Source organism: Ambystoma mexicanum, chromosome 11 (genome assembly GCF_040938575.1).
Source record: "Ambystoma mexicanum isolate Mex_15411 chromosome 11, UKY_AmexF1_1, whole genome shotgun sequence".
NCBI lineage: Eukaryota > Metazoa > Chordata > Amphibia > Caudata > Ambystomatidae > Ambystoma > Ambystoma mexicanum.
This window is the reverse complement of record NC_090934.1, coordinates 1,241,070,252-1,241,096,043: the sequence shown is the minus strand read 5'-3', so window position 1 is coordinate 1,241,096,043 and position 25,792 is coordinate 1,241,070,252. Positions and strand designations below refer to the sequence as shown.

Here is a 25,792-nt window from a genome sequence, read left to right as displayed (position 1 = left end):
TTCCCCAGACGAGGAGCATGGGCGATGCTTTCTCGTTCCCCTGGGAGGGCCTGTTCCTCTACGCGTTCCCTCCCTTGCCTCTGCTAATCCGGCTCGTCAACCAGCTCAAGAGGTCACGGTGCAGGATGATCCTCGTCGCACCTGCGTGGCCGAGGCAGATATGGTTCCCGGACCTTCTGGACTTGTCGGCGTCCCCGCCAATCAAGCTGCCGGCGGACGCGGATCTACTCTCCAGGGAAGGAGGCGCCATCCTCCACCACGACCCGAAGTCGCTGAACTTGCAGGCCTGGCTCCTGCAGCGCTAGAGTTTGGAGGATACGACATACCGGCCGATTGCAGAGAGGTTCTTGCAAAGGCCAGGGCGTCCTCGACTCTTAAATGCTACGGACACAAATGGAAGAGGTTCTCTGTCTGGTGCCACGCACAGAAGATTAACCCTCTACGGATTACGGCTCCCCAAGTGCTGCCGTACCTGCTGACGCTGGCCAAAGCTGGTCTGGCACACGCGTCCATCAAGATTCATCTTGCTGCGATCTCCCGATACACCAGAACCACGGGCCGGACGTCCTTGTGGTCTCATCGTCTGGTGAAAGAGTTCATGAAGGGACTGTTCAGATCGTTCCCGCCGGTGAAGGCTCCGGCCCCGGCGTGGGAGCTCAACGTGGTGCTGACCAAGCTCATGGGACCTCCGTTCGAGCCTCTGCACTCGGCCCCGTTGAAGTTTCTATCGTGGAAAACAGCTTTTCTCGTGGCCATCACCTCCGCACGACGAGTGGGAGAGATCCAGGCCCTTTCCTGCAAGGCCCCGTACTTGACTTTCCACGACACGAGGGTAGTGCTCAGGACGCACCCCTCCTTCATGCCCAAGGTACCGTCGGACTTTCATCTCAACGAACCCTTGGTGTTACCTGTGTTCTTCCCGTCGCCTTCGTCGCCGGCTGAGAGGACTTTGCACTCGCTGGATGTAGCTAGAGCGCTGAAGTTCTACGTGGACCGCACGAAAGGTTTTCGGAAGACGTCACAACTCTTTGTGAACTTTGGACCTGTCAATCAGGGGAAGGCTCTCTCGAAGGCTTCCATCTCCAGATGGCCCTCCGGCTGTATCATGTACTGTCACCGGTTGGCAAACCGACCGCTGCCTGGCCGTCCGAGAGCCCATTCCACCAGAGCGATCGCAGCTACCACGGCGTTCCTATCTGGTGTGCCCCTGCTGGACATATGCAGGGCTGCTACGTGGAGGTCGACGCACACCTTCACGAAATTCTACTGCGTCGACCGGGATTCCAGGGAGGAGTCCAGGGTCGGCCAAGCAGTGCTGCGCAACCTGTTCGCCTGAGGTGAGCCTGGTGAGGAGGTAAGATGCTTAATGTTGAGTTGATGTGATGCTTAATGTTGAGCCTTTGCCACCTCCCGTGGTTGTGCATGTGTGTACTGCTATGTATTCTTTATTCATGAGCATGTGAATCCATGCCAGACCCCATGCTGGAGAAGGAACAAGTTACTTACCTGTAACTGTTGTTCTCCAGCATGGGTCTGGCATGGATTCACATGCGAACCCTCCCGCCTACCCCTCTGCGGCTCTTCACTTGGTCATACTGCCACTTCACGTGCTTCCAAATCTGAAGATGGCTGCCAGAGGCGGTGCTTAGGTAGAGGGCAGTCATTGGCTGTGGTCAGTATGACGCAGAGACCAGTGATTGGTTATTACTACGAAAGACAGATCAGAAACGAAACTGATACTGGTTTTTTCTTTACCGAGGATTCCCAGCCTGACGACGGGGAATATTCATGAGCATGTGAATCCATGCCAGACCCATGCTGGAGAACAACAGTTACAGGTAAGTAACTTGTTCCTTACATTGATTTTACCTTGGACTTTTCAGATTACGTTTAATTTCTGGAACTCCATTACTGGAGGGTTGGGTACATGAGGCTGTTCATTTATTAACTTCGACTTGAATTTTAAATCTCACCCTTTGGTTCAGCTTTTACATGGTTTTTGTCCAATTTATTTTCAGATACCAGTACTGGTTTTCTATTAGTGCTTTCTCTTGTGATGTAAGCTCTTACATCATTGTATAATAGATTGCCTGGGTGGTATTGTATTTTAATCTATAGTAGTATTCAGGACCCTTCTTTTTCTCCATTTCTGTTAGTTTGAGGCCGTTGGTCAGATGAGTTTGATTTAGCCCTATTGTAGCTAAGTTTTTGCTATAAGCAGGTAAAGTGATTAATATAACCACTTAAGGAGAATGCCTAGGTGAAATATGCCTTTGGACAATTGTAATTTCTAGGAAAACCTGCTGCTTTTAGTAGCTTGCAATCATTCTAGATTGGAATATGAACATGTGAAGACATATACTGTGAATATACTCCTGACAAAGGGGTTGATTCCTGAAACGTGTTGAGCTCGGCTTATGGATTGGTTTCTTTTCTGAATTAGAATTTGTTTATTGGAATTCTTTACATCTGCTTTTCAAAAAACCTTAACCATGTGATCTAATTAAACATTGGAATATGGAGTTCTTCAAATATCCATAGTCTAGTTGGTTTTCCAACAGTAGATGGTGTGCAGGGGAGGGAAGTGTCCATTTCTTTTATACACTTTTTTGTTTACCTTTCTGTGCCAGGGCTGTTTTTTTATTTTTCTCCCCGCACCTGCAGATTCCTTGACACACCATTAAAGCAAGGAAACCATTTAGCGTCTTACCTACTCATTCTGTGTGTTTACCTGTTTAGTCTCTTTGGCGAAGAAAATATCCAGGCAGTTGTGGCAGAGGTCTCCTGCCCCTTGTGAGGGGAGGTACACAAAGAGGTGGTTGAGATTTTTAGAGTATGGGGGACACCACAACCCTATCTTTTCCTAACCCAACAGATGAAGAGATGTCTCGTATGCATCATGGAATGGGAGACTGGTCGCAGTGGGGGCACAGGCAGATGGTCTATGCCCTTTCGGTTTATCTCCTTACAGAAATGTTACACAAACTGGAGCGGTCATTTAACTTCTGCCTTATATGAATTGCCGTATATTGGATCAAGAGGATATAGTTTCCCAATCACAAGAAGTTCAGGTGTGAAGCACCATGGCTGCTACTGCTGAGATTGAACCTGTTGCATCAACAGAGGGATATCCAGACTGTCACTTTCCTTAGGTGCTTGGTTTCAGAGGATTTAATTTAGACTTCTGTACCTATGACAGAAATTTGGTAATTGGAGCTGCAAGAAAAAGCACAACCAGATTGCAATATTTAAGTCAATACCTTTTTTCAACTGGTACCTGGACGGTAGGAGAAACCACTGGAATGTGCTTTTATTTACTATTCGGTGGAGAGCAGCATATCTAGACTCTTGGAGGACTGACTTGGCTGAAGTGGAGACCCATTTAAATACACAACTGAACACTCTCGCTGACTTCAAGTGAGACACTTTAATGGCTTGTTGATGCTCTTCCTCACGCCCCTTGGAACCCGACTGAGGAACTTGCGGCTCTGATGCATAAACTGTTTGAGCCCATGGTCAACAGGCAGTTATGGTGGGTGAGCCTTAAGACAGGTTTTCTGGTGCTCATAACATCGGCTGAGGGGATTGCAGGACCTTGGCATGGAAGAACTATGCATAGTCTTCAACAGTCCCTAGTATGCTAGTATGTCCTAATTCTTCACACCCTGGCAACTCCTACATCCTGCTCCTTTTCCTCCATACTTTTGTGACATTCCGTCCTACAGGACGGGAGCACTTTTTAAAGCATTAACAAACATTTGTTGTCCTTTTATTTTCATGCAGGGCTCTAGCCCCACCTTCCTGGGCCCCGACAAGCGCATCACTCTTCAGTCCTTTTCTCCTTGTGGTCGGGGTTGGACACACTTGGATCGTGGGGACTTGTTGTTCCCATTTTGTCCTTCACTCTTCCTGCTCTGGTTCAGCGGTCATCTTCATCTCAGTCTGTGCTGGGGCGTCAGGGTTTAATTTCCTGTTCTTGCGAGCGTCCCTTTGCAAGGACAGAGCCACATTCCCTTTGGAGTGTTTAGGCCTGCAACATCAGTGGGATTCCTGTCTATACTGCAACTCGCTATCAGTTTGGGCTCTTCAGCATCGGTTATCACTGGCTCACCTTCGAACAGTTCATCGACGAGAAGAGGAATTGTCCATTAAGTTTAATTTTACGGCATCCTGGCCGGGGTGACTCCTTCCCGGAGTTGTTGGGAGTCTTGTAGGAGGCCGGTCCCAGTGAGCCAGGACGCAGGCACGTGGCAAGCAGCTCGACAAGATGGCTGCCGCGTCAGACATGCTCCCCTTTTGGGGAGCAGGTAGGTGATGGTGTTCCGGTGGGACTGGTGTCAACCAGGTAAGTGTCCTACAGCTTATCCTTCATTGCAGGACAGATATCACCTGCCACCAGCAAGGCAGAGTATGCACAGGCCCTACCAGCCTGCAAGGACAGGTTTTTGAGTAGTTAACCTCACTGATGAGGTCCCCTCACATGAGCCGCATCCTTCAGGATGTTATCAGGGATATGCTACAGCAAGTCCCGCCGCAAGCACCCATAGCCATTACTATGGCCGCGGTGTCGATGTCCCTCGGCGGCCTCCACTGTATTTGAGCCTCGAGCGCGCCCGTTGGCTTCAGTTCCGTTTTTCCGTTCGCTTCGGATTGTTTCAAACAACGCTTCAGTCTTTCGTGAAGAAAAGCTATGTTGTCTTCGAACCCTTCACACTGAAGACTGGATTTAAAAAGTGTCTAAAATGTGGAACGAAAATGTCTTTGACCGATCCACACAAGAATTGTCTTTGGTGCCTCGGTTCCGACCACCGAATTGAAGATTGTGGTTCGTGCCAGTCGAAGACCCATAAGGCCTTATAAGAACGCAGAGTTAAACTGGCGATGGGGGAGGGTTCATCGAAGTCTACTTCGAAAGGGAAAGACTAAGCCGAGTCTTTGAAAAAATATCGTAAAAACATAGGTCGAGGAGTAGATTGAGAGTCTTCTTCGTCATCCAAGAAGACAAAGAAAAGACAGCATTGATCTCCCTCGACGTCTTCGGAGGAGGTGATAGCATGCCCATCAAAGCATGACTCCCCGAGTAAATGGGAAGCCTTTCGAGTTTCCATGCTAAAGATTTTTGAGAACGCGGCTCAGACCCCCTCAAAGGCTAAAGAAGACCATGCCCCTGGTCACGAAAAACGTGACTGAGGAAGGTCCAAAACAAACAAGAAAAGCTGACAGTCGTTGAGGGTGTCATCTAGGGACTCTTCCCTATCACCTCGTGAAAAAGACCTTACGGTGCATAAATCGAAGGTAGAGGGGGAAACAAAATGGTGTCGACTTCGTACACCATCGAAGTCGACATCAACACCATCGAAGACTTCGAAGGCTCTCGAGTCGACAACTCTTTCGAAGGAACTTGCGTCGTGTTCACGATCGGTAACTTCGAAAGTTCCTTCGACAGTTTCCACAACTCTGACGATTACATTGAGGTCGTCGAAGGTTTCCCTTGACGACATCGAAGGCTGTGGTTATGGCATCGACACCTAAGCCTTTAATAAGGGAAAAACCTACATTACCAGATAAGGTTTTTCAACCTGATAGTAGACATGATTTTTATAGGATCATGTCATCTATCTGAGGGAGAAACTTCAAAAGAGGAAGAAGTCACCTCTGCTGGTGTTAAATTTGGCACAAGATCTGTTACAGAGGAATTAATCCTCAGTAAAAAATTCAAGATTCACAAGAATGTCTGCAAACAGTAAGTGGTCTGGACACTTCTCCAGAGTACGAATTTGATAAGCTTAAAACCATCAGAGCAGGCTGATGCGGGTTACAGAAACTTGTGAATAGTTACCGAATTAATGGGGTGTGGTAGAAGTTCACCAGTCTGTCAAGGTGATGACATAACTGATATTCGAAGGGATTGTGTCCTCCGACGTATTCCTCATCTTAGCTATCTCCTTCCAGCTCTGCTGGCCTCGGAATTTTTTTTCGCTCTAGAGGGCGCTGCGCGTCGACTTCCTCCGAGTCGATGTCCCTCGACAGCCGCCGTATCGACGTCAACGTCATCCTGCCTATAAAGGCCGCGCGCAGCGTCCGTTGCTCAGTTCCGTTTTTCCGCGCTTACTCAGTGCCTCGGAATACCGTTGCTCAGTTCTTGTCAGATTAATCCTATTTACCTCGAGTCATTCGATCCGTACTCGATGGCTTCCTCGTCGGAACCGACAACTCCTCGATCCGGCTTCAAAAAAATGCCGAGATTGTGGGAAAAAGATGTCGCTGACTGACCCTCAGAGTTTGTCTGTGGTGTTTGGGAGCTGAACACCATTGTTCGGAATGCGAGGACTGTATGTCCATGACAGCTAAGGCCCTGAAGGAGCGTATGGGGAAGCTGGAGAAAGGTAAGACTTTTAAAGCTTCTTCTTCGTCGACGAAGTCGAGACACTCGTCTCCTCGTCACCATTTGCGCTCCTGGTCTCGGAGTGGGTCTCATCACTCCTCGAGATCGAAGCACTCGAAGAGGAGATGTCGAAGATCCCCTTCCCCGTCTTCCTCTTCCTCTGTTTCGCCAAAAAGAATGCCTTGCCCCACGAAACATAGTTCCCGGGCTGAATGGGAGGAATTCCGCAAAAATATGATGAGCGTCTTCGAGAAAGCAGCCTCGACCCCCTCGAAGACTGACGAGAGCGATGCTCTGGTCGAAAGACCCGAAGGTCAAAAAACGCCGCGAGTCGCAGTACCCGGCGAAGGAAACCTCTCGAGCACTTCTCGAACCCTCGAGTAGGATTATGACCTCCAAACCTTCCTCGACGGTTCCGTCGACGCCGTTGTCGAAGGGACCTTCGACACGCGGGTCTGTCGACTCGACGCCAGCTTCGACGCCAAGAAAAGTCACGGTTACGACACACCCAGTGACTATCCCCAGGTCCTCGACGTCGATGGCTTCGAGATTGTCGAGTAGAATTCCAATTCTGTCGAGGTCTTCGAGGCCTCCGCCTTTGTTTTCGACGCCACGCTCGAAGCCTTCGGCGTCGACATCAACGTTTTCGAGGCCGATAATGACAAGTTCGGCACCCTCTACCTTGGAAATGGGATTTACTCCCTTTATGAGTTCAGAACAATTGAGAACTATGTCTTCAATTTTGGAAGAGGGTGAATTGTCTGAACAGGAAGACTCATTTGAGTTGCAGGGACCTGTAACCCCAATTAGAGAGGAATTTTCCTCTGAAGAACGCAGGTTAAAGGATCTTCATGATTCCTTACATGAGGCAAGTGGGTTAGACACTTCCCCTGAGGTGGAGTTTGCTAGGCCAGACCCGGGGGAGCATGCTGAAACCCCCTATAGAGCCTTAATGGCCAGGATCACAGAGTTCATGGGGTGGTCTGCACCTTCACAATCTTTCCAACAAGATGACCTCACGGATATTCTTGACAATGGCCCACAGGAGGATCCTGTGGTGCCTTTTCATAAAGCTCTTCAGAGGAAGATCATGACAAACTGGGAAACCCCAGATGTCGTACCAGCAGTAAATAAAAAAACTGTCTACAAAATACAGGGTATCTTCTACAGACCCAGAGTTTTTGTCTAAACGCCCATCCCCAGAAAGTCTGGTGGTACAAGCAGCATCCTCTACTGATGTCAAGACGGCTTATCCTACCGTCCCACAGGACAGGGACGATAAAAAATATGATGCTATGGCAAAGAAAGGCTTTTCAGCATGTAGCATGGCGTTAAAATCTGTTAATGCTACTTGCACCCTTGCTAGGTTCAGCCATACACTTTGGGAGTGTGCTTCTACAGCGGCTGACTGCATCCCGGAGGGAGAAGAAGGGGATGTGTTCCTGAATATTATACAGGACGGTAAAGACGCTATGTGCAAATCCCTCCAGACGGGCATTGATTCGGCTGACAGTATCAGCAGAGCAATGGCGGCAAGTACATCAACCAGGAGATTCGCTTGGTTGAGAGTCTGGTTTCGCCCCAGATGTGCAAGCCAGGCTCTTGAACATGCCATTCGATGGCTCTTCTTTGTTCGGGAAAAAGGCGGATGACAGTTTAGAGAAACTGCAAACTTCAAAAGCAGCAGCAAAATCCCTAGGAGCTGCAATCCGTCAGACTCCCTTTCGTCCCACAGGAACCTCTGCGAGGGGCAAGTCCTTTCGCTTCTACTCCGCATTCGGAAGAGGTAGAGGACGACCGGCTCAAAGGGGACAAAGAACTACCCGAGGTGGACGGGGTAGATATTCAAAAGCCGCAGCAACAGCAGGTGCCTCTTTACCATCTGTATCTGCATCAACCGCCCCAAAACCACTCTGAGGACTTCCCTCACAGGACACCTGTAGGAGGCAGGTTGACTCAACATCTGGCGGTATGGCAGGCTATCACGTCAGATGCTTGGGCATTGGAAACAGTTGCCCAAGGTTACTGCCTGCCTTTCCTACGTATACCTCAGTCATCCACCGGGGATCAGCTCTCAGAAAGCTCCAGATCCGCTCCTCTTGCAGGAAATTTTGGACCTGCTAGAGAAAGGTGCCATAGAACCGGTACCTGTAGCGGAGAGGAACAAGGGCTGGTACTCACCTTACTTTCTCATTCCAAAGAAAGACGGAGGACTGAGACCCATCTTGGACTTGCGAGAATTGAACAAATTCCTCAGAAAAGACAAATTCAAGATGGTCACTCTTTCTCAGATCCTCCAGGCCCTTCAGTTCCAGGACTGGTTGGTATCTCTGGACCTTCAGGACGCTTATTTCCATGTGCCTATCCATCTCAAACACAGGAAATACTGGAGGTTCGCAATTGGCAACTCTCACGATCAATTTCGAGTGCTGCCATTTGGGCTGACCTCCGCCCCGAGGGTCTTCACCAAGTTAATGTCGGTAGTGGCTGCAAGTCTAAGGAGGGAAGGGATTCACGTCTACCCCTACCTGGACGATTGGTTGATCAGGGCGGTTTCTTCGGAACAAGCTCAGATCCAGCTAAATCACGTGTGCCACTTCCTTCACAGACTGGGCTTCTCCCTCAATTTAAAGAAGTCACAAATGATACCATCGCAGAGACTCCAGTTCATAGGAGCGATCCTGGACACTTCCCTGGGAAAAGCCTCGCCACCAGAGGTGAGGGCTCAAGATATTCTCCAGATGGTTACCAAGTTCCAACATGCCCAACGTCTCCAGCCTTCGACTTTTTGAGGTTGCTAGGCCTCATGGCATCCTGCATTTTCCTAGTGCCAGAGGCTCGCCTGAGAATGAGATCCCTCCAGTGGGCACTGAGGACTCAGTGGTCACAATTCTCAGGGAGAATGACAGATCTTCTTCAGGTTCCCGGCAGGGTGGCTCGAGACCTTCAGTGGTAGGCCTGTCAGGAGAACATTCTGAAAGGAGAACAGTTTTGGCAACCCTGGCCAGAGATAACAGTAGTCACGGATGCCTCACTCACGGGGTGGGGAGCCCACGCCAACGACTTGACCATCAGCGGTCGTTGGTCTCCATCGGAGTCCAGACTACATATCAACCTGTTAGAGCTGAGAGCCATCAGACTTGCGCTGAAGGCGTTCCTGCCAGCTGTACAAGGGAAGAGCGTCCCGATGATGACCGACAACACGGTGGCCATGCATTACCTCAACAAAAGAGGAGGCGTAGGATCACTACCCCTGTGCAGAGAGGCGATGCAGCTCTGGTTTTGGGCAATCCAAGAAGGAATCTCTCTATCGGCAGTTCACCTAGCCGGAGAGAAGAACTTGACAGCGGATGCTCTGAGCAGGCAGAACCGTCTCCCACGAGTGGGAGCTAGCTCAGGAAGTCCTTCAAGAGATCTTCGCCCTTTGGGGAACCCCTCAGGTAGATCTGTTCGCCACCAGCCTAAACAGGAAATGCGACCTGTTCTGCTCAAGGGAATTTCCCCCGAGAGGAGCTCTGGGAGACGCGTTCATAGTGGACTGGGAGTTTCCACTTCTGTACGCGTTCCCACCGGTCCCTGTCATTCCTCAAATGATCAGGAGGTTGAGAAGATTCCGGCGAACCATGATCCTAATTGCCCCGGATTGGGCCAGGAGAACGTGGTACCCGGACCTTCTAGACTTGTCCATCTGCCCTCCAATTCGACTTCCACTCAGAGAGAACCTACTCTCACAGAAGGGAGGTCAGGTTCTCCATCCAGACATCAAAACCCTCAACCTTCACGCTTGGCTTCTGAAAGGCTGAGGTACAAGGATTGGGACCTCCCTGATGATGATATGGAGGTGTTGCTTTCGGCAAGGAGGCCAGCAACAAAGTCTTTATACCGCTGCCGTTGGAACAGATTTTGCAGCTGGTGTAGAGAACAGAATATCGACCCTTTTTCATGTGGTACACCAATGGTTTTGTCCTTCCTACTATATTTGGCAAATTCAGGCCTTCAAGTTGGCACCATTAAGGGCTATCTCGCAGCGCTATCCATCTTAAAGCGTACTGCGGAAGAACCATCCTATTTCAAATTACCCTTGGTAATACAGTTTCTAAAGGGTTTAACCAATGTTTATCCCCCAAGACCATTCCAAGTTCCCCTATGGGATTTAAACTTAGTACTAACTTTCCTGATGGGCACACCTTTCAAACCTCTCCATTCTTGTTCGTTAAGATTCCTTACCCTTAAAACTGTTTTATTAATAGCACTTACAACTGCTAGAAGGGTGAGCGAATTAGAAGCTCTTTCTTGTAAACCCCCTCACACAATATTTCACAAAGACAAAGTTGTCCTGCAAGTGAAGCCTAATTTCCACCCAAAGGTGGTTTCTGAATTCCATATCACTCAGAAGATTACCCTACCATCTTTCTATCCTCCTCCTCACCTGGGGAAAGAGGAAGAGAGGTTACACAGGCTAGACCCTAGGAGGGCTTTAAGTTTTTACATCAGTACACTAGCCAGGATAAGACGGGCAGACCAGCTGTTTGTAGGTTACGCAGGTCACAAGCTGGGGTTACCAATAACTAAGCAGACCATTTCCAGATGGATCATTCTAGCCATTCTGGAATGTTATAAACTGGCAGGGAAAGAGCCCCCCTCAAAACCTTAGGGCTCATTCGACCAGAGGTATTGCAGCTTCATCGGCCCTCAAAAGAGGCGTGCCGGTTAAAGACATCTGTGCGGCCGCTACATGGTCGTCTGTCCATACCTTTACACGTTTTTACAATTTGGATTCCTCCTCCAGTCAAGAGACTAGGTTTGGAAGGGCTGTACTGCATTCTATTCATCAATAGAAGACAGCGTGAAGTCAGTACTCCCTCCTCCGATAATAGAATACTGCTATGGGAGCCTATCTAAGATGAGGAATACGTCGGAGGACACAATCCCTTCGAAGAACAAGTTACTTCTTACCTTGTAACGTTCTTTCGACGGGATGTTCCTCCGACGTATTCCTCATCGACTCTCCCATCCATCCCGTAGTTCTACTTCCCTTGTTGTTGCAGTTTACGCTCCTTCAGGGTGATTAGTTTAGTCCAGAAAGTATTATTGTGGGCTACAAAACGGAACTGAGCAACGGACGCTGCGCGCGGCCTTTATAGGCAGGATGACGTCGATACGGCGGCTGTCGAGGGACATCGACTCGGAGGAAGTCGACGCGCAGCGCCCTCTAGAGAGAAAAAAAGTTTCCGAGGGCAGCAGAGCTGGAAGGAGATATCTAAGATGAGGAATACGTCGGAGGAACATCCCGTCGAAAGAACGTTACAAGGTAAGAAGTAACTTGTTGTTCTATCCGGAACACCTCAGCAAGACCCCATTCTTCCATTCTGCATTGCCTTGCAGAGAAGGGTTAATACTGCATGGGAACACCCTGAAGCCACCCCGGCAGTAAATAAAAAATGTATGTCTAAATATAGACTGTGCAATTCTGATCCAGAATACCTAAGCAAACATCCAACTCCAGAAAGTCTGGTAGTAAAAGCAGCCACTTCCACAAGAAATGCTGCATATCCTACAATCCCCCCATATAGGGACGATAAAGTGGATGCATGGTCTAGGAAGATTTTTACATCAGGGAGTATGGCTTTGAAGTCTACTAATGTAACCTGTACCTTGGCAAGGTTCACATATACCCTGTGGGACTGCATGTCAGCGGCCGCTGAACACATCCCAGAAGGTGAAGAGCGCGATAGCTTTCTAGCCATTATAAGGGATGGAAAGGAGGCTTCGGTAGAATGCCTTAAATCAGGTTTGGACACAGCTGACAGTATCAGTAGGTCCATGGCAACTAGCACGGTGCTATGTAGATTTGCGTTGCTAAGACCATTTCCTTCTCACCGTTCCTCCATTCCCCTGTACCCCCTCCCGCTTCCGTTTCTTCCAGCTACTTGCCCCCCTGCACTGGAACTACTTACCTCTCTTTCCGCATTATTCCTTCCTTCTCATTCCGCACATAACTTAAATCTCTCCTTCTACATTCTTCGCCATGAAACCCCTTCCCCCGCCTGTCCCCCTCCTTCCTTCCTCTCTCCCCTTGATAATCTCCTTCCTCTCTCCCTCCTCCCCACTCTCATCCTTTTCCCCTTCCTCTCCCCTTCTTCTCCTCCCCCCTCCCTCTCTGTTCTACTGCTAAGTGTCCCCTTTTCCCTCCAGTTTAATTGCTCTTCTCACTATTTTGTTGGACTGATTCATTACTGTATGTTGCTTCCACTGTTATTGTTTTATGTATCATGCTGTTTTGATTTACAGCGCTTTATAAATAAAATACAAATAAAGTCTGGTTTTGCACCGGATGTGCAATCCAGGCTTCTTAATATGCCTTGACGCCTCGAGGTTGTTTGGCAGCAAGGCGGACGAAAGTTTGGAGAAGCTGCAGACCTCCAAAGCGGTGGCTCAATCTCAGTGTCGCTATAAGACAACCTCAGCAACATCCCTACACAGGCTCATCTTCCTGGAGGGGTCGTCCTTTTAGTTAATATTCCTCAATTGGAAAAGGAAGAGGACAGGCCAGTCAGAGGTCAAAGAAAATTTCCTCTGGGGCGAGGAAAAGGTGCTAGATCTGCCCCAGCAGCGGCATCTGTCTCTTCAGCCGCTGCTGCAGCTGCCGCAAAACCACTGAGGTTTTGACCCACGACCCCGGTGGGAGGCAGGATCTGGCAGCATCTAGAAGAATGGCGGGGCATTACTTCAGATGCTTGGGTACTGGAAACAGTATCCCAAAGTTACTGCCTTCCTTTTCTAAAGAAACCTCAGAATCACCCCCCGGGATACAACTCTGTCAAACGTCCGGATCTGCTCCTGTTGCAGGAAGTCTTAACCCTGCTACAGAAAGGTGCAATAGAACATGAACCTGTAGCAGAGAGGAACAAGGGTTGGTATTCCCCATATTTCCTCATCCCAAAGAAAGACGGAGGACTGAGACCATCTTGTATTTGAGAAACTTGAACAAGTTCCTAAGGAAGGACAAGTTCAACATGGTCACACTTTCTCAGATCCTTCAGGCTCTCCAACTCCAGGATTGGTTGGTATCATTGGACCTTCAGGATGCTTACTTTCATGTGGCAATCCATCTCAAGCACAGAAAGTACCTATGGTTTGCAATTGGCAATTCTTACTATCAGTTTCGAGTTATGCCTTTCAGGTTAACCTCCAGACCCAAGTGTTTTCACCAAGTTGATGGCGGTGGTGGCAGTGAGTCTCAGGAGAGAGGGATTCATGTCTACCCCTATCTGGACGATTGGATGATCAGAGCATGTTCCCAGAACAAGCCCAGGATCATCTGTCCAAGACTTGTCACTTCCTTCACAAACTAGGGTTTTCTCTGAATTTAAAGTCAAACATGATACCATCACAGAAACTCCAGTTTATTGGAGCAGTCCTGGATACTTGCTCGGGCAAGCCTCGCCTCCCGAAGGGAGAGCGCACCACATTCTGCAGATGGTAAAAAAATTCCAGAATGCCCAGTATCTTCTGGCTTTCGATTTTCTGAGATTGCTCGGCCTAATGGCATCCTGCATTTTTCTAGTGCCAGAAGCCAGATTGAGAAGGAGATCCCTTCAATGGGCTCTCAGAACTAAATGGTCCCAATTCTCAGGGGAAATGTCAGATCTGTTACAGGTTCCATCCAGAGTAGCACAGGATCTACAATGGTGGGCTTGCAGACATTATCTTCTCAGAGGCGAATCTTTTTGGCAACCATGGCCGGAGATAAGTGACGGACGCCTCACTCACGTGGTGGGGAGCCCATACCAACTATCTGACAATCAGCGGTCGTTGGTCTCCATCAGAGTCCAAACTACACATCAACCTTTTGGAGTTGAGGGCAATCAGACTAGCGCTGAATGCCTTCCTGCTGTCTGTACGGGGAAAGAATGTTCTGATAATGACGGACAACACAGTGGCCATGTACTATCTCAACAAGAGAGGAGTGGAGGGTCACTGTTGCTGTGCAGAGAGTCGATGCAACCCTGGTTCATGGAAATACAAGAAGGGATCTCTCCGCATTTCATCTAGCCAGACAGCAAAACACAGCAGTGGACGCTCTGAGCAGGCAGAACAGTCTCCCACGAGTGGGAGATAGCTCAAGAAGTCATTCAAGAGATCTTCATCCTTTGGGGAACACCTCAAGTGAATCTGCTCATGACCGGTACCAACCAGAAGTGCGAACGGTACTGCTCAAGAGAATTTCCCCCGAGAGGAGTTCTAGGCGATGTGTTTGTGGTGGACTGGAGTTTCCACTCCTGTATGCATTCCCTCCAGTCCCTGTGATCCCTCCAAGTAATCAGGTTGAGAAAGTTCAGGAAAACCATGATCCTAATTGCCCCGGATTGGGCCAGGAGAACATGGTACCTGGACCTTCTGGATATGTCCATCTGCCCTCCAATACGTCTTCCAAGAAGAGTTGATCTTCTCTCGCGAGAGGAAGGTCATGTTCTCCATCCGGAGGTCAACCCACTCAACCTTCACGCATGGCTTATGAGAGGTTGAGATATAAGGATTGGGATCTTCCGGATGACGTGATGGAAATTTTGCTTTCAGACAGACGGCCAGCAACTACATCTCTGTATCGGTGTCGTTGGAACAAGTTCACTAACTGGTGCAGAGAAAAGAATGTGGATCCATTTCAATGTAATATCCCCACAATGTTATCTTTTCTATTACATTGAGCTAATCTGGGGCTCCTAGGAAACCCAAGTCGCACTTTGCCATGATTGGCTGAGGTGGTTGTCCCGGCTGGACAACCCACCTGCTGTGTGATTGACAGCCAGGCTGTGTGAATGGGGGTTTTTGCGCCTAAAAGGCAGGTCTCTTGGCCTAGAAGTCAGTAGCCTCTGGAACTACAGGGAACCGAAGAGAAGCGGAGAGAGCGACGGCTGCCTTAACTACCTGGTCCCTGTGAAGCCGTGCTGCAGTCCTAAGCTATCTACCCTTTGACTAAGAGAAGATCCAGTCCGGAGTCTTCTTCCCTTGAGCCTGGTGGGGATAACCAGCTCATCTTCTTCAGCCAGAGATCTCCGCCGTGGTCGAAATCTCTGCACACTGCTGTAGTGGTCCGGATAGCCACCTGCTGTGAGCCTCTCCTGAGCACACCTTTTCGTTGTCGCTGCTGCCGGCTTCATCCCTGTGTGGTGCAGACCCCCTTCAGACGTCGTCCTTCACAACGAAGCTCCAGGAATTGTGGGTCTGCGGGAAACCAACAGGAACTGCCAGGGCACCAGCTGCATTGTGGAAATAAGGTATTGTGTTCTACTCGAGGAAACTGGGTGAACCACCTTTTCTTCATCTCCAAGGCTCGTCCTTGTCTTCCCTCCTTATAACTTTTGCTTTCGAACATTGACAATATTCAAGTACTCTTATGCTATATGGAATCGTGAACTGTCTAATGGTGTGATATTCGGCACAGGCCTCTGGTGTCATCTAAACCTGGCTCCGACCCTTTGACTTTTGAACTCCTGTTTCTGAGTGTTTCTCGATACGGTCTGCCTAACTTAAATATTGCCTGTGATTTTTGCCTCCAACTCCCTCTGGGTATCTCGGGTGCTAAGTGTGTTTTTGCCCCGGTAGCATTTCATGTCACGGATACGCGTTTATTTGGTAGACCGAACTGTTAAAGTGATCGCAACCTTATCCGCGGTATCGTGTTTTGTTCATAACACTGGTTCATTCAAACACAGGGTACTTACCTTGAGACTTACTGTACAAAGTGAATTAGTTAGGTTTTGTTTAGAGTTTAATAGAGGTGTTGTGTTTATAACTGATGGTTTAAGAATAAATCTACTTATATTTTTTACCTGAAACCTTGAGTCAGTGTTTGCTTGAGTCACAGTAATTGTGGTCCCTTTGTGTAATCTCTGCTACTGCTCATATACTTTTGAGATCAGCCTGACTGCTCTCCTACTGCTACCACTATAACTTAGTAGTACGGGCTTGTACCAAAGGTAAAACATGTATTGCCACCTGTAGTCTTAATTGTGTGTAGTGGTCCCTAAGGGCACTGCGCAGGATTCTGCCTAACACCCCTTTAATAAGGTTCCTATGTTATTGCTAATAGGTCTTAGACCTGGCGATAGAAAGGGACTGATGGGCGATGCAAAGCCAAGGTGGGCGGGGTTACGGCCGCGTGCCGGGCCCTGCGCAATAAAGAGTGGAAGGACACATTTTTGCAAACTTTTTGGATGCTTTTTACAAAAGTGCTCCGGTCCCGTCCCACAGGACGGAGAGTTGTCCCAGAAGTATGGCGGAAAGGGGACTATGGACTAGGAGTAAGGTGGTCACAGTGAGTAAACGGCTCCTTTCTTTCGGTTATTCTTCTGCTCTTCCAACTACCACTTCTCCAGCAGTTTGTGTTCTGCAATCCTGCAAAATGCTCTTGTGTGGTCTGACGTGCCCCACCCTTTATTCTCTCTCCCTCCTGTACCTCCCTTCTCAGTCCTTTGTTTCTGTTCAGTTGATATAGCTGGGCCCCTCCACAGCATCACATCAGTCTGATGGACCACAGTTGTGGGACAGTCCTCATGCTTCCTAGCAAGGTCCATGCAGTGGTGTTCATCCCCGTTGGTAACGTCGCCACAAATTCCGATACATTGCAATAACAGTCTCTGCCTTTGATGGTCCTGAGGCTTTTGGTATAACCATATGAGGAGAAGGCTTACTGAGACCATTTTTCATAACATCCTTTTCCCCAGTAGGGCAGTGCTTCCCTCATTTTACCACCGTGGGGGGGCTGTCAGTGGGCTGCCTCTCCACACTAGTCTGATGGGAAAGGGTCCCACCTCCCCCTTGGGAGAAGTGACGCCATCTGTAGGATCGTCACAGTAGTGTCCATTATATTTGGGTTGGGGCCCATCTGAAAATCTCTTATAAATGCCCTCTTCCAGCCATTTGTGCAAAATTGACAATCTTGCATCTGGGACACAGGACGTACAGTTACCCCTAGAAAACAAAACATGGCAATCTTAGTTTATGGTTCTGATGTTTCTTCAATGTATACCTATATTGCTCATTAACCTGGGATTCTGGCCTTTATTTATAACTTGTCTAGTTTACTGGATCAACATGATTTCGATGTTCAGTTTCATTCTTGAACATGTAACTTATTTGATTAATATTTTGTTCAGGCTATGGTGACTCCTTTGGGGAGCACATTTGTGCCCACTTAGGCCAACGTCTTTATGGGTTGAGAGGAGAGCACACATTGCTGTCTGAGTATTTAAATTCTTGTCTCCCATGCTTAGGTTTTTGAGGTATAGTGGCATTTCCTTTTTATTTGGGATGCCTCTCTGTCTACTACCTAGTGTTCTGAAATTCTAATTAGGCCAATATTGAGCTCCGCCAAAGATAACCTCGACCTATTGTGATTTCTAGCACTTGCTTTAAATAGAAAATTTAAGTCCACGGTTTTAGGAAACTGGGCTACAGAAATTCGATTTTTTTGATTTTCATGCACGGTACTAGATCAGTAGTATACCATAGGGAAAACTACTTTGCTGAAACCGTTTGAGCTTGCACTTCATGTTGGTCAACTGAAGAGTAATTCCATTTAAGACAAAGTGGTTACCCTGACCATACCTTGTTAGTTTGCATTTGTATAGCGCCTATTACCATAGTTTGGCTTCAAAGTGCTTTAGCTGTCAAGAGGTAAAGGAGGAGTACGATCAGAACGTTCATTAGTGGAATGGAGAAGCAGTGTCGGGTAGATAGTTGCGATGAGTGCAAGGGATAGATGAGATGCACAGTAACACATGCATGACAAGGAAAAGGTAGAGGAGCTACGTGTACATTTGGAACGCCACTGTGTATTCTATGCGGTGCAGCTAGAGGTGTTCGCAAAGGGGGGTGTTTCTGGGAATTACTGCATGGTGAGCCTGAGCATGTTGAGTGCAAGCAGCGGAGCCTTTACACTTACTTCCCTAGACCCCAACAACATTTGAGGGGTTGTATGTCAGAAATCCGAATTTTCCAAGTTTGCAAAAGCTGCCTGAAAAGGGAGCAAAAACCTCTAAAATTGTTTTGCGTCCTAATTTGTCATTGGTACCAAACCCTAGGTTTGTGAGTGAAGTGATTATAGGCAGACTTTGAGCCCTCCACAGTGTCCTGGTGCGCCAAGGCATGTAGAAAAACCATGTCCAAGAAAATGCAGCATGCAAAGCCCCTTTTATTCCCCTAGGCCCTGACTGGCCACGAACAGCCAGAATCTAAATATGGGAAAGCTGAAGGGAAAATATGGACAAATTTAACTGAGTGGGATTTTGACCATGGCCTCCTTGGGAGCAGAAGCCCAGTCTGGCCTTCCTGGAGCTTTGATGCCTGCTAGGAGCTTTGGAGATCTTTGCAATTTTGAACACTATAAACATTCCAACCAAGGCTTTTGAACATATCAAACTTCTAGCAGGGTTATCGGTGGATATATGGGAATAACCCATTCACCAGGGCGTTTGTTTCCAAGCTTTTCAACTTTAATTTACAGAGAACACAGATGTGGACTCTGAGTTGGCTTGGTACTGCAAACCACGAATGAGAACTCAACGAGGTGGAACTAAATGTATTTGCCTATGAGTATTCCTTCAGACCTCTTTGCCATAAGCCTGAACTGGAAGTGTCCCTTTAATACATAAAGGGAAGGCCAGGGCCATCGTAGCAAGTAGCCATTCATGAGGCATATTCAGATTGACTACAATATGGCAGCAAAGGTATTGAATGGTTGAAGCTAGGACATCTTAATTTTTGGGGTTCTAACTCAGCCCTCGATGCTGCAAACAAGACTGCTTTTCAGGAAAACCCTTACTAATCGTGAACATTTTGCATACTTTTTGAATCTGTGTATGCAGAGTTATCTTACGACTATTAATGAAGGAAATCTGGACAGTCTGACTTGTTTCTGCCCTTGAGGTTTGGAGTTGGGCAACCCTGGATGATTCTACACTCTCTTGCAAAAATGAGTTGTTACTTGTTTGAGACAAATGCAATGCACCTAATCACTTTCTCCATAGAAGGTTAAGGTGGTCCATTTTTAGATTTTCAGTCATGCGATCAGTTTTGGTTAATACGTATAGCTTAAAATGGAAGATGTAATGGATAATCAATATTGTTCACTATTTAGGAATCATTTCCATGTCAATGTGGCATCTGCTTGAAGGTTGCTCCTTTTTATTTTGCAGGTACTTTGATGGCAACCTAGAAAAACTTTTTGCAGAGTGTCATGTTATCAATCCCAGCAAAAAATCTAGAACACGACAGATGAACACCAGGTCATCTGCACTGGACATGCCCTGCCAGATATGTTATCTGAATTATCCCAACTCAGTGAGTACCCCGCGACACAAGGCAGGTGGATATGGAGTTTCTCTCTACAGCACTATGCTAATGTTAAACTGTCACTAACAGCAAGTCCTATTTGTTAGGTAGTCTTTGATTACGCTTGTGTTGTACTGCATGAGGGGATGGGGGCAATGTCTGGATGCCTTAGAGGCCCCCACTGTTTTTGTTTCTCTTCAGGATTGTTTAATGTTACAAAGGGGCAGAATTAATAGATTTTATGTACTGTTTGTCCTTTCATTAAAAGGCTAATTGAAGTTTTACTCTTAACAAAACGTACTTGAATGATTACCTTGCCCTGTATACATTTGGCTTTTGATATATACACTGTATAGTATGATGCATGGGACAGTTGGTAAATGATGATTAGACAAAAGTAACAAATATAATTACATGTTCCAATATGAATTTTATTTTTTTATATATAATGGCTTTTATTAATATTTGCAATTATTCTTGGTCAAGTACACCAAAAGGAATATGAAGCTGTAGTTCTTCAGCATGGGGTCTGGCATGGATTTGCATGCCTGTGAATCTGACTCTCAGACCCGGGAATCCTCAATAGAAAAGTTTCACTTTCCCTTACTGTCTTTCTCCTATAAACCAATCACTGAGCTCTGGGTCATACTGCTTCAGCCAATGACTGCCCTCGCCCCAATCCGCCTCCTCTGGCAGCCATCTTTATTTATATAGCGCACCTAACCCAAGGGTATCTGGGCTCATTCTTGCTATCAACAGTTACCATACAAAAGCAGTTTACAATGCATTACTTGATTAGATAGGTTGCAGTCAGTACATAGTTACAGAATAAGATCGGCAGTATAAGGCAAAACATTTATAGCACAGTATGGATATAGGAATACTTAATATACTGGACATTGCAGTAACTGTGGTGGGCGAGGACCTATTGTGTAGATTTTTACTGCACGTGCAAGTGTTGGGAGTCCTAGTGTTTTGCTCTGTGAGCTTATCTGATTTTTCACGCTTTTTTCAGTAAAGTTCAATTTTTGTAAAAAAAAAAGCCTGTGTGCTCTTCTGTTCCTTTGACCAGCAAGCGGGGATCCATTTGCTGACGTCTTTCATGGCCCCTCAAGGGCAAGAATTGAGTTTTCAGCCAAGATTTCAGAAGCCCCTCAGACCTACACCGCATATCAGACCATGTCGGAGGAGTTTCTCCAAGCTCTGCTCCAGGTGCAGATTGAGGAATGTGTTTGTGGGGGGCAAACACTCCAGTGTCTCAGTCTCCATCCTGATCACAAGGAAGCGGCTTGTGAAATTTGCCTGGGATTCACCAAACACACTGTCAAGGATCGGCACAGTAGATTGGTGGAGTGGCTCAATGCCAAGGAATCTACCCTGTGCGGCAAGCAGGGACATGCCTCAGCCAGGACCAACCATTTCGAGGAGCAGGCTTCGAAGTCCTTTGTGGGGGCTCCATCCGTGGGAGCCCATGAAGAGGCCAACCACTGAGTCAGTTTCCATCGGGGGTCGCCGCACAACAGTTTCCCGCGATGAACAGGGTGCACTAATAGTCACCACCTGTATTCATCTCAAACCATCGTTTCAGCTCCTCCTCGAAGAGGAAGTTGGCTAACCCTGGGAAACTGCGGGACAAGACAAAGACGCAGGGTAAGGTGTATGACCTATCCCTGAAGGCCCAGGTGGTCCAGGAGAAGTCCTCCTCAACAATCAAGTTGGTGACGGCCGCCCTCTCTAAGGCGAAAGGGGCAGACCCAGTCCAGGGTGCCCATGCAACACCCACAGAGGCCCTTCCTCCGATGCGGGAGGCCTCGGCCAAGCCAGTGGAGAAAACACAGGAGAAAAGTGTACCAGCCATGAGCATGGCCCAAACCCTTAGGACTCAAAAAAAGTGGGGCGGGTGGAGCAAGGCATGGATATTTCTTCGGATGAAGAGGACATGGTGTCCGTTCACACAGTCCTGTAGGACATGGAATGATGACGGAAACGCTGAGGACAACAATTGAATCGTCGAGGGGGGGAGGGATGTCAGCGTTGCTGGGCTCAGCAAGCCTGCTCCCCCTCCCCCTCCACCTTCCAGGGACGTGTCACTGGACATCCTGTCAACTCTCCACATGCTGGTGTCGGAGATCCAGGGGAGAATGCAGACAGCACCCCGGCAGCCCAGGCTCCTGCCGGCTCAGAAGAGGAAACTGCATCCTACGCCTCAACTGCCTCACATGCCCCCTCGCCCCCCCCCCCCCCCCTTAGGGATATGGGGACAGACACAGCGACGACTGACATGGACAACTGCTTCTCCAAGCAGCCGAGAGCTTCTCCACCGGATGAAGTGGGATTGTCCCCCTCCACCCCCCCTCCATGGTCACCTACCTGTCCAAGCTCTTCCAGCTGATGCCAGAAGAGATCAAGGAGGGTTTCCTTTACCAGCGCCGCAAGACAGAGGAATACCATTCTAGCAGTGCCTCTCCTGAACAAAATTTTGGTTGACGGCCTGGCGCTAATGAAAAATCCTGCTTTAGCCCTGGCAAAAAGGACAGGCTGGCAAAGAAATACTGGGTGCCACGTGGGGACAAATGCAGACGATCAGTGAAAACCATCCCAATTCTTTTTCTGGGAAGCAGGGGAGAAAATATCTGCTCTTATAGCTCCATTCTAGTTTCTCACCAAAACAATAGATGACCACCTCAAAGGAAACCAATCTGATACGGTCCCAGCAAAGGTGATGAGCTCCATGAGAGATGAGAACAAAGACCGCCATACGTGTTGTGCCTTCAGAAACTCCACCGGGAGACAGGGGGTTCAGCAGATCTTTCGAAACCCAAGGATCCTCCACCTTGTACCAAGCTGGCAATGGGTATCAAGGCTACTAGATTCCACGTGCAAAGAGGCAGGCAGGGGTTGGGGCCAATCAAGGGACCAGGATAGGAAAAATTGACAACTTCTTCATGCCACCCACATCACAATCCTGTGGTAGGGCGAATAAGCCAACACTTGTACCATTGGCAAGACATAATGTCTGACAGCTGGGTGTTAAAAGTGGTTGAAACGGGAGACTAAATCGAATTTCTGGGTCATCCACCATGCCTACCTACCTCTGCAACCTTGAAGGGTTAATCTGCTGAAACTCTAAAAGTAGAGAAACTCCTACAGAAGGCAGCCATATAACTTGTCCGAGAAAACCAGAGAGGAACATTTCTATTCTTGTTTCTTTCTCATCAAAAGAAAAACACTGGGTGCCCAACATTAGACCGAAGGGCCTTACACAAATTCATAAGACATCAAATTCAAGATGACTTCTCAACAGTTGCTACCATGGTTAGACAAGAATGACTTCATTGCAAGCCTATATCTGGAAGATGCATACTTCCACATTCTGGTCCACCCGGTATCTCAGATTCTCCAGGGGGCAAGAACATTTCAAGTTCAGAGTGCTCTCTTTTGGCATCAAATTGTCCCAAGGATATTTACAAAATGCTTTCCGCCCGTGGCAGCACACCTCGGGCAAACAAGTTCCTCGGGGAGGACAAGTGTAAGATGGTCACCCTTGCTCAGATCCTTCAGGCCCTTCAGCTTCAGGACTGAATGGTATCTCTGAACCTTCAGGATGCTTACTTTCATGTGCTAATCCATCACAAGCACAGACAGTACCTGATGTTGGCCGTTCTCATTATCAGTTTTGATTTCTACATTTTGGGATGACTTCCACCCCAAGGGTTTTCACCAAGTTAATGGCAGTGGTGGCAGCAAGTGTCAGGAGAGGGGGGCTGGGGATTCAAGTCTACCCCTACCTGGATGATTGGCTGATCAGGGCCATTTCCACCTGTCACTCCATTCACATACTGGGCTTCTCCCTCAACTTCAAGAAGTCTCGCATGATACCATCGCACAGGCTCCAATTCATTGGAGCAGTCCTGGATGCATCCCTTGGAAAAGCCTGGCCACCAGAGGTGGGGGCTCAAGACGTTCTGCAGGTGGCCACCGAATTCCAGATTGCCCAGCATCTCCCAGCCTTAGATTTTTTGAGGTTACTCGGCCTCATGGCAGCTTACATTTCTGTGGGCCCAGAGGCTCGCCTGAGAATGAGATCTCTCCAATGGGCTCTCAGAACACAATGGTCCAAATTCTCAGGAAGGATGTCAGACCTCCTACAGATTCCGAGCAGTCTCACAGGACCTTCGGTGGTGGGCCTGCCAGGAGAACCCTTTTAGCTACCATGGTCGGAGATGAAAGTAGTGACGGATGCCTCACTCACCGGGTGGGGATCCCACGCCAACGATCTGACAATCGGCGGTCTTTGGTCTCCATTGGAGTCCAAACTACACATCAACCTTTTTGAGTTGAGGGCAGTCAGACTAGCGCTCAAGGCCTTTCTGCCCTATGTCCGGGGAAAGAAGGGCCTGATAACGACACAACACAGTGGCCACGTACTAACTCCAAAAGGTGTAGGTGTCACTACCACTGTGCAGAGGCAATGCAGCTCTGGTACTGGGCAATTCAAGAAGGGATCTTCCTATCGGCAGTTCACCTAGCTGGAGTAGACAATACAGCAGCAGAAACTTTGATCAGGCAGAGCAGTCTCCCACAAGTGGGAGCTAGCTCAGGAAGTCTTTCAAGGGTTCGTCCCCCTTTGGGGAACCCCTCAAGTGGATTTGTTCGCGACCAGTGTCAACCGGAAGTGCAAACTATTTGGCTCCAGGGAATTTGCCCCAAGAGGACCTCTTGGAGACTTGTTCGTGGTGGATTGGGAAGTTCCACTCCTGTACGCATTTCCTCCAGTGCCTGTCACGTGTTCAGGAGGTTGAGAACGTTTGGGAAATCAATTATCCTAATTGCTCCAGATTGGGCCAGGAGGACATGATACCCAGCCCTTCTGGACATGTCCTTCTGCCCTCCACTAAATCTGCCACAAAGAGAAGTTCTTTCTCGTACGAGGAAGGTCCAGTTCTCCATCCAGAGGTCAAGACACTCAGCCTTCACGCTTGGTTTCTGAGAGGCTGAAATTAAAGGTTTGAGACTTCCCGGATGACGTAATGGAGATTTTGCTTTCGGCCAGAAGCCCAGCAACTAAGTGTGTGTACCACTGCTGTTGGAACAAATTATGCAGCTGGTGTAGAGATAAGAATGTTGATCCATTTACATTTAATACACCTATGGTGTTATCCTTTTTGTTACATCTAGCTAATCTGGGGCTCTAGATTGGTTGTATTAAAGGATATCTTGCAGTGCTTTCTATATTTAAGCACATGGAAGAGGTATCTTACTTCAACATTCCTCTAATAATACAATTCCTAAAAGGATTGACCAATGTTTTCCCTCAATCCCTTTTCAAGTCCCGGTTTGGATCTCAACTTGGTGTTGAAATGTATGTGTGCTCCTTTCGAGCCTGTCCTTTGAGGCTGCTAACCATAGAAGCCATTACATCTGCCCAAAGGGTGAATTTCAGGCTTTATCCTGCAAGCCTCCATACACTATTTTCTAGAAACACACCTTTTCCCCAAGATTGTATCTGAATTCCATCTGACTCAGAAAATAACATTACCATCATGTTACCCTCCTGTGCACCCTTGGAAGGAAGAGGAGAGGCTGCACAGACTTAATCCTAAATGTGCACCAAGTTTCTATATCACCAGAATGGCAACACTAAGACAAGATGACCCAACTGTTTGTTGGCTAATCAGGCCACAAGTTGGGTATGTCAGTCACTAAACAAGACGTTATCCAGATGGATAATACTGGCAATGTATGAATGCTACAGACTGGCGGGGAAAGATCCCCCAGAGGGCCTTCTGGCTCATTCGACCAGGGGCTTGGCGACTTATTTGCATTACAGAGGGGAGTACCAGGTAAAGTAATTTGTGCTTCTGCCACATGGTCTTCCATACATACTTTCATCAAACATTAGTTTTGATTCTTCTTCAGGCCGGGAAGGCTTAATTGGTAAGGCAGTGTTGCATTCTGTGCACACAGACCCATGAATTTCTAAATTGTCACAGAAAATTCACTCCCTCCTCCAAAAATACTAAAACTGCTTTGGGAGTCTTATCGTAAGATGAGGAATAAATGGTGTGACAC

The 25,792-nt window shown here is 47.9% G+C and overlaps 1 protein-coding gene across 4 annotated transcripts in view; it reads left to right on the top strand.

Moving 5' to 3' along the window:
* ARIH1 (ariadne RBR E3 ubiquitin protein ligase 1) overlaps positions 1 to 25,792 on the top strand; it is a 1,069,856-nt gene that overhangs the window by 221,377 nt on the left and 822,687 nt on the right. For 2 of the 4 annotated variants that reach the window (XM_069624621.1, XM_069624620.1), the window contains exon 3: positions 19,585 to 19,729. In XM_069624621.1, the coding sequence (XP_069480722.1) occupies positions 19,585 to 19,729 (145 nt within the window). Of the gene's footprint in view, positions 1 to 19,584; positions 19,751 to 25,792 lie in introns of all 4 variants that reach the window. The other 2 variants (XM_069624619.1, XM_069624618.1) reach the window with 1 other exon arrangement.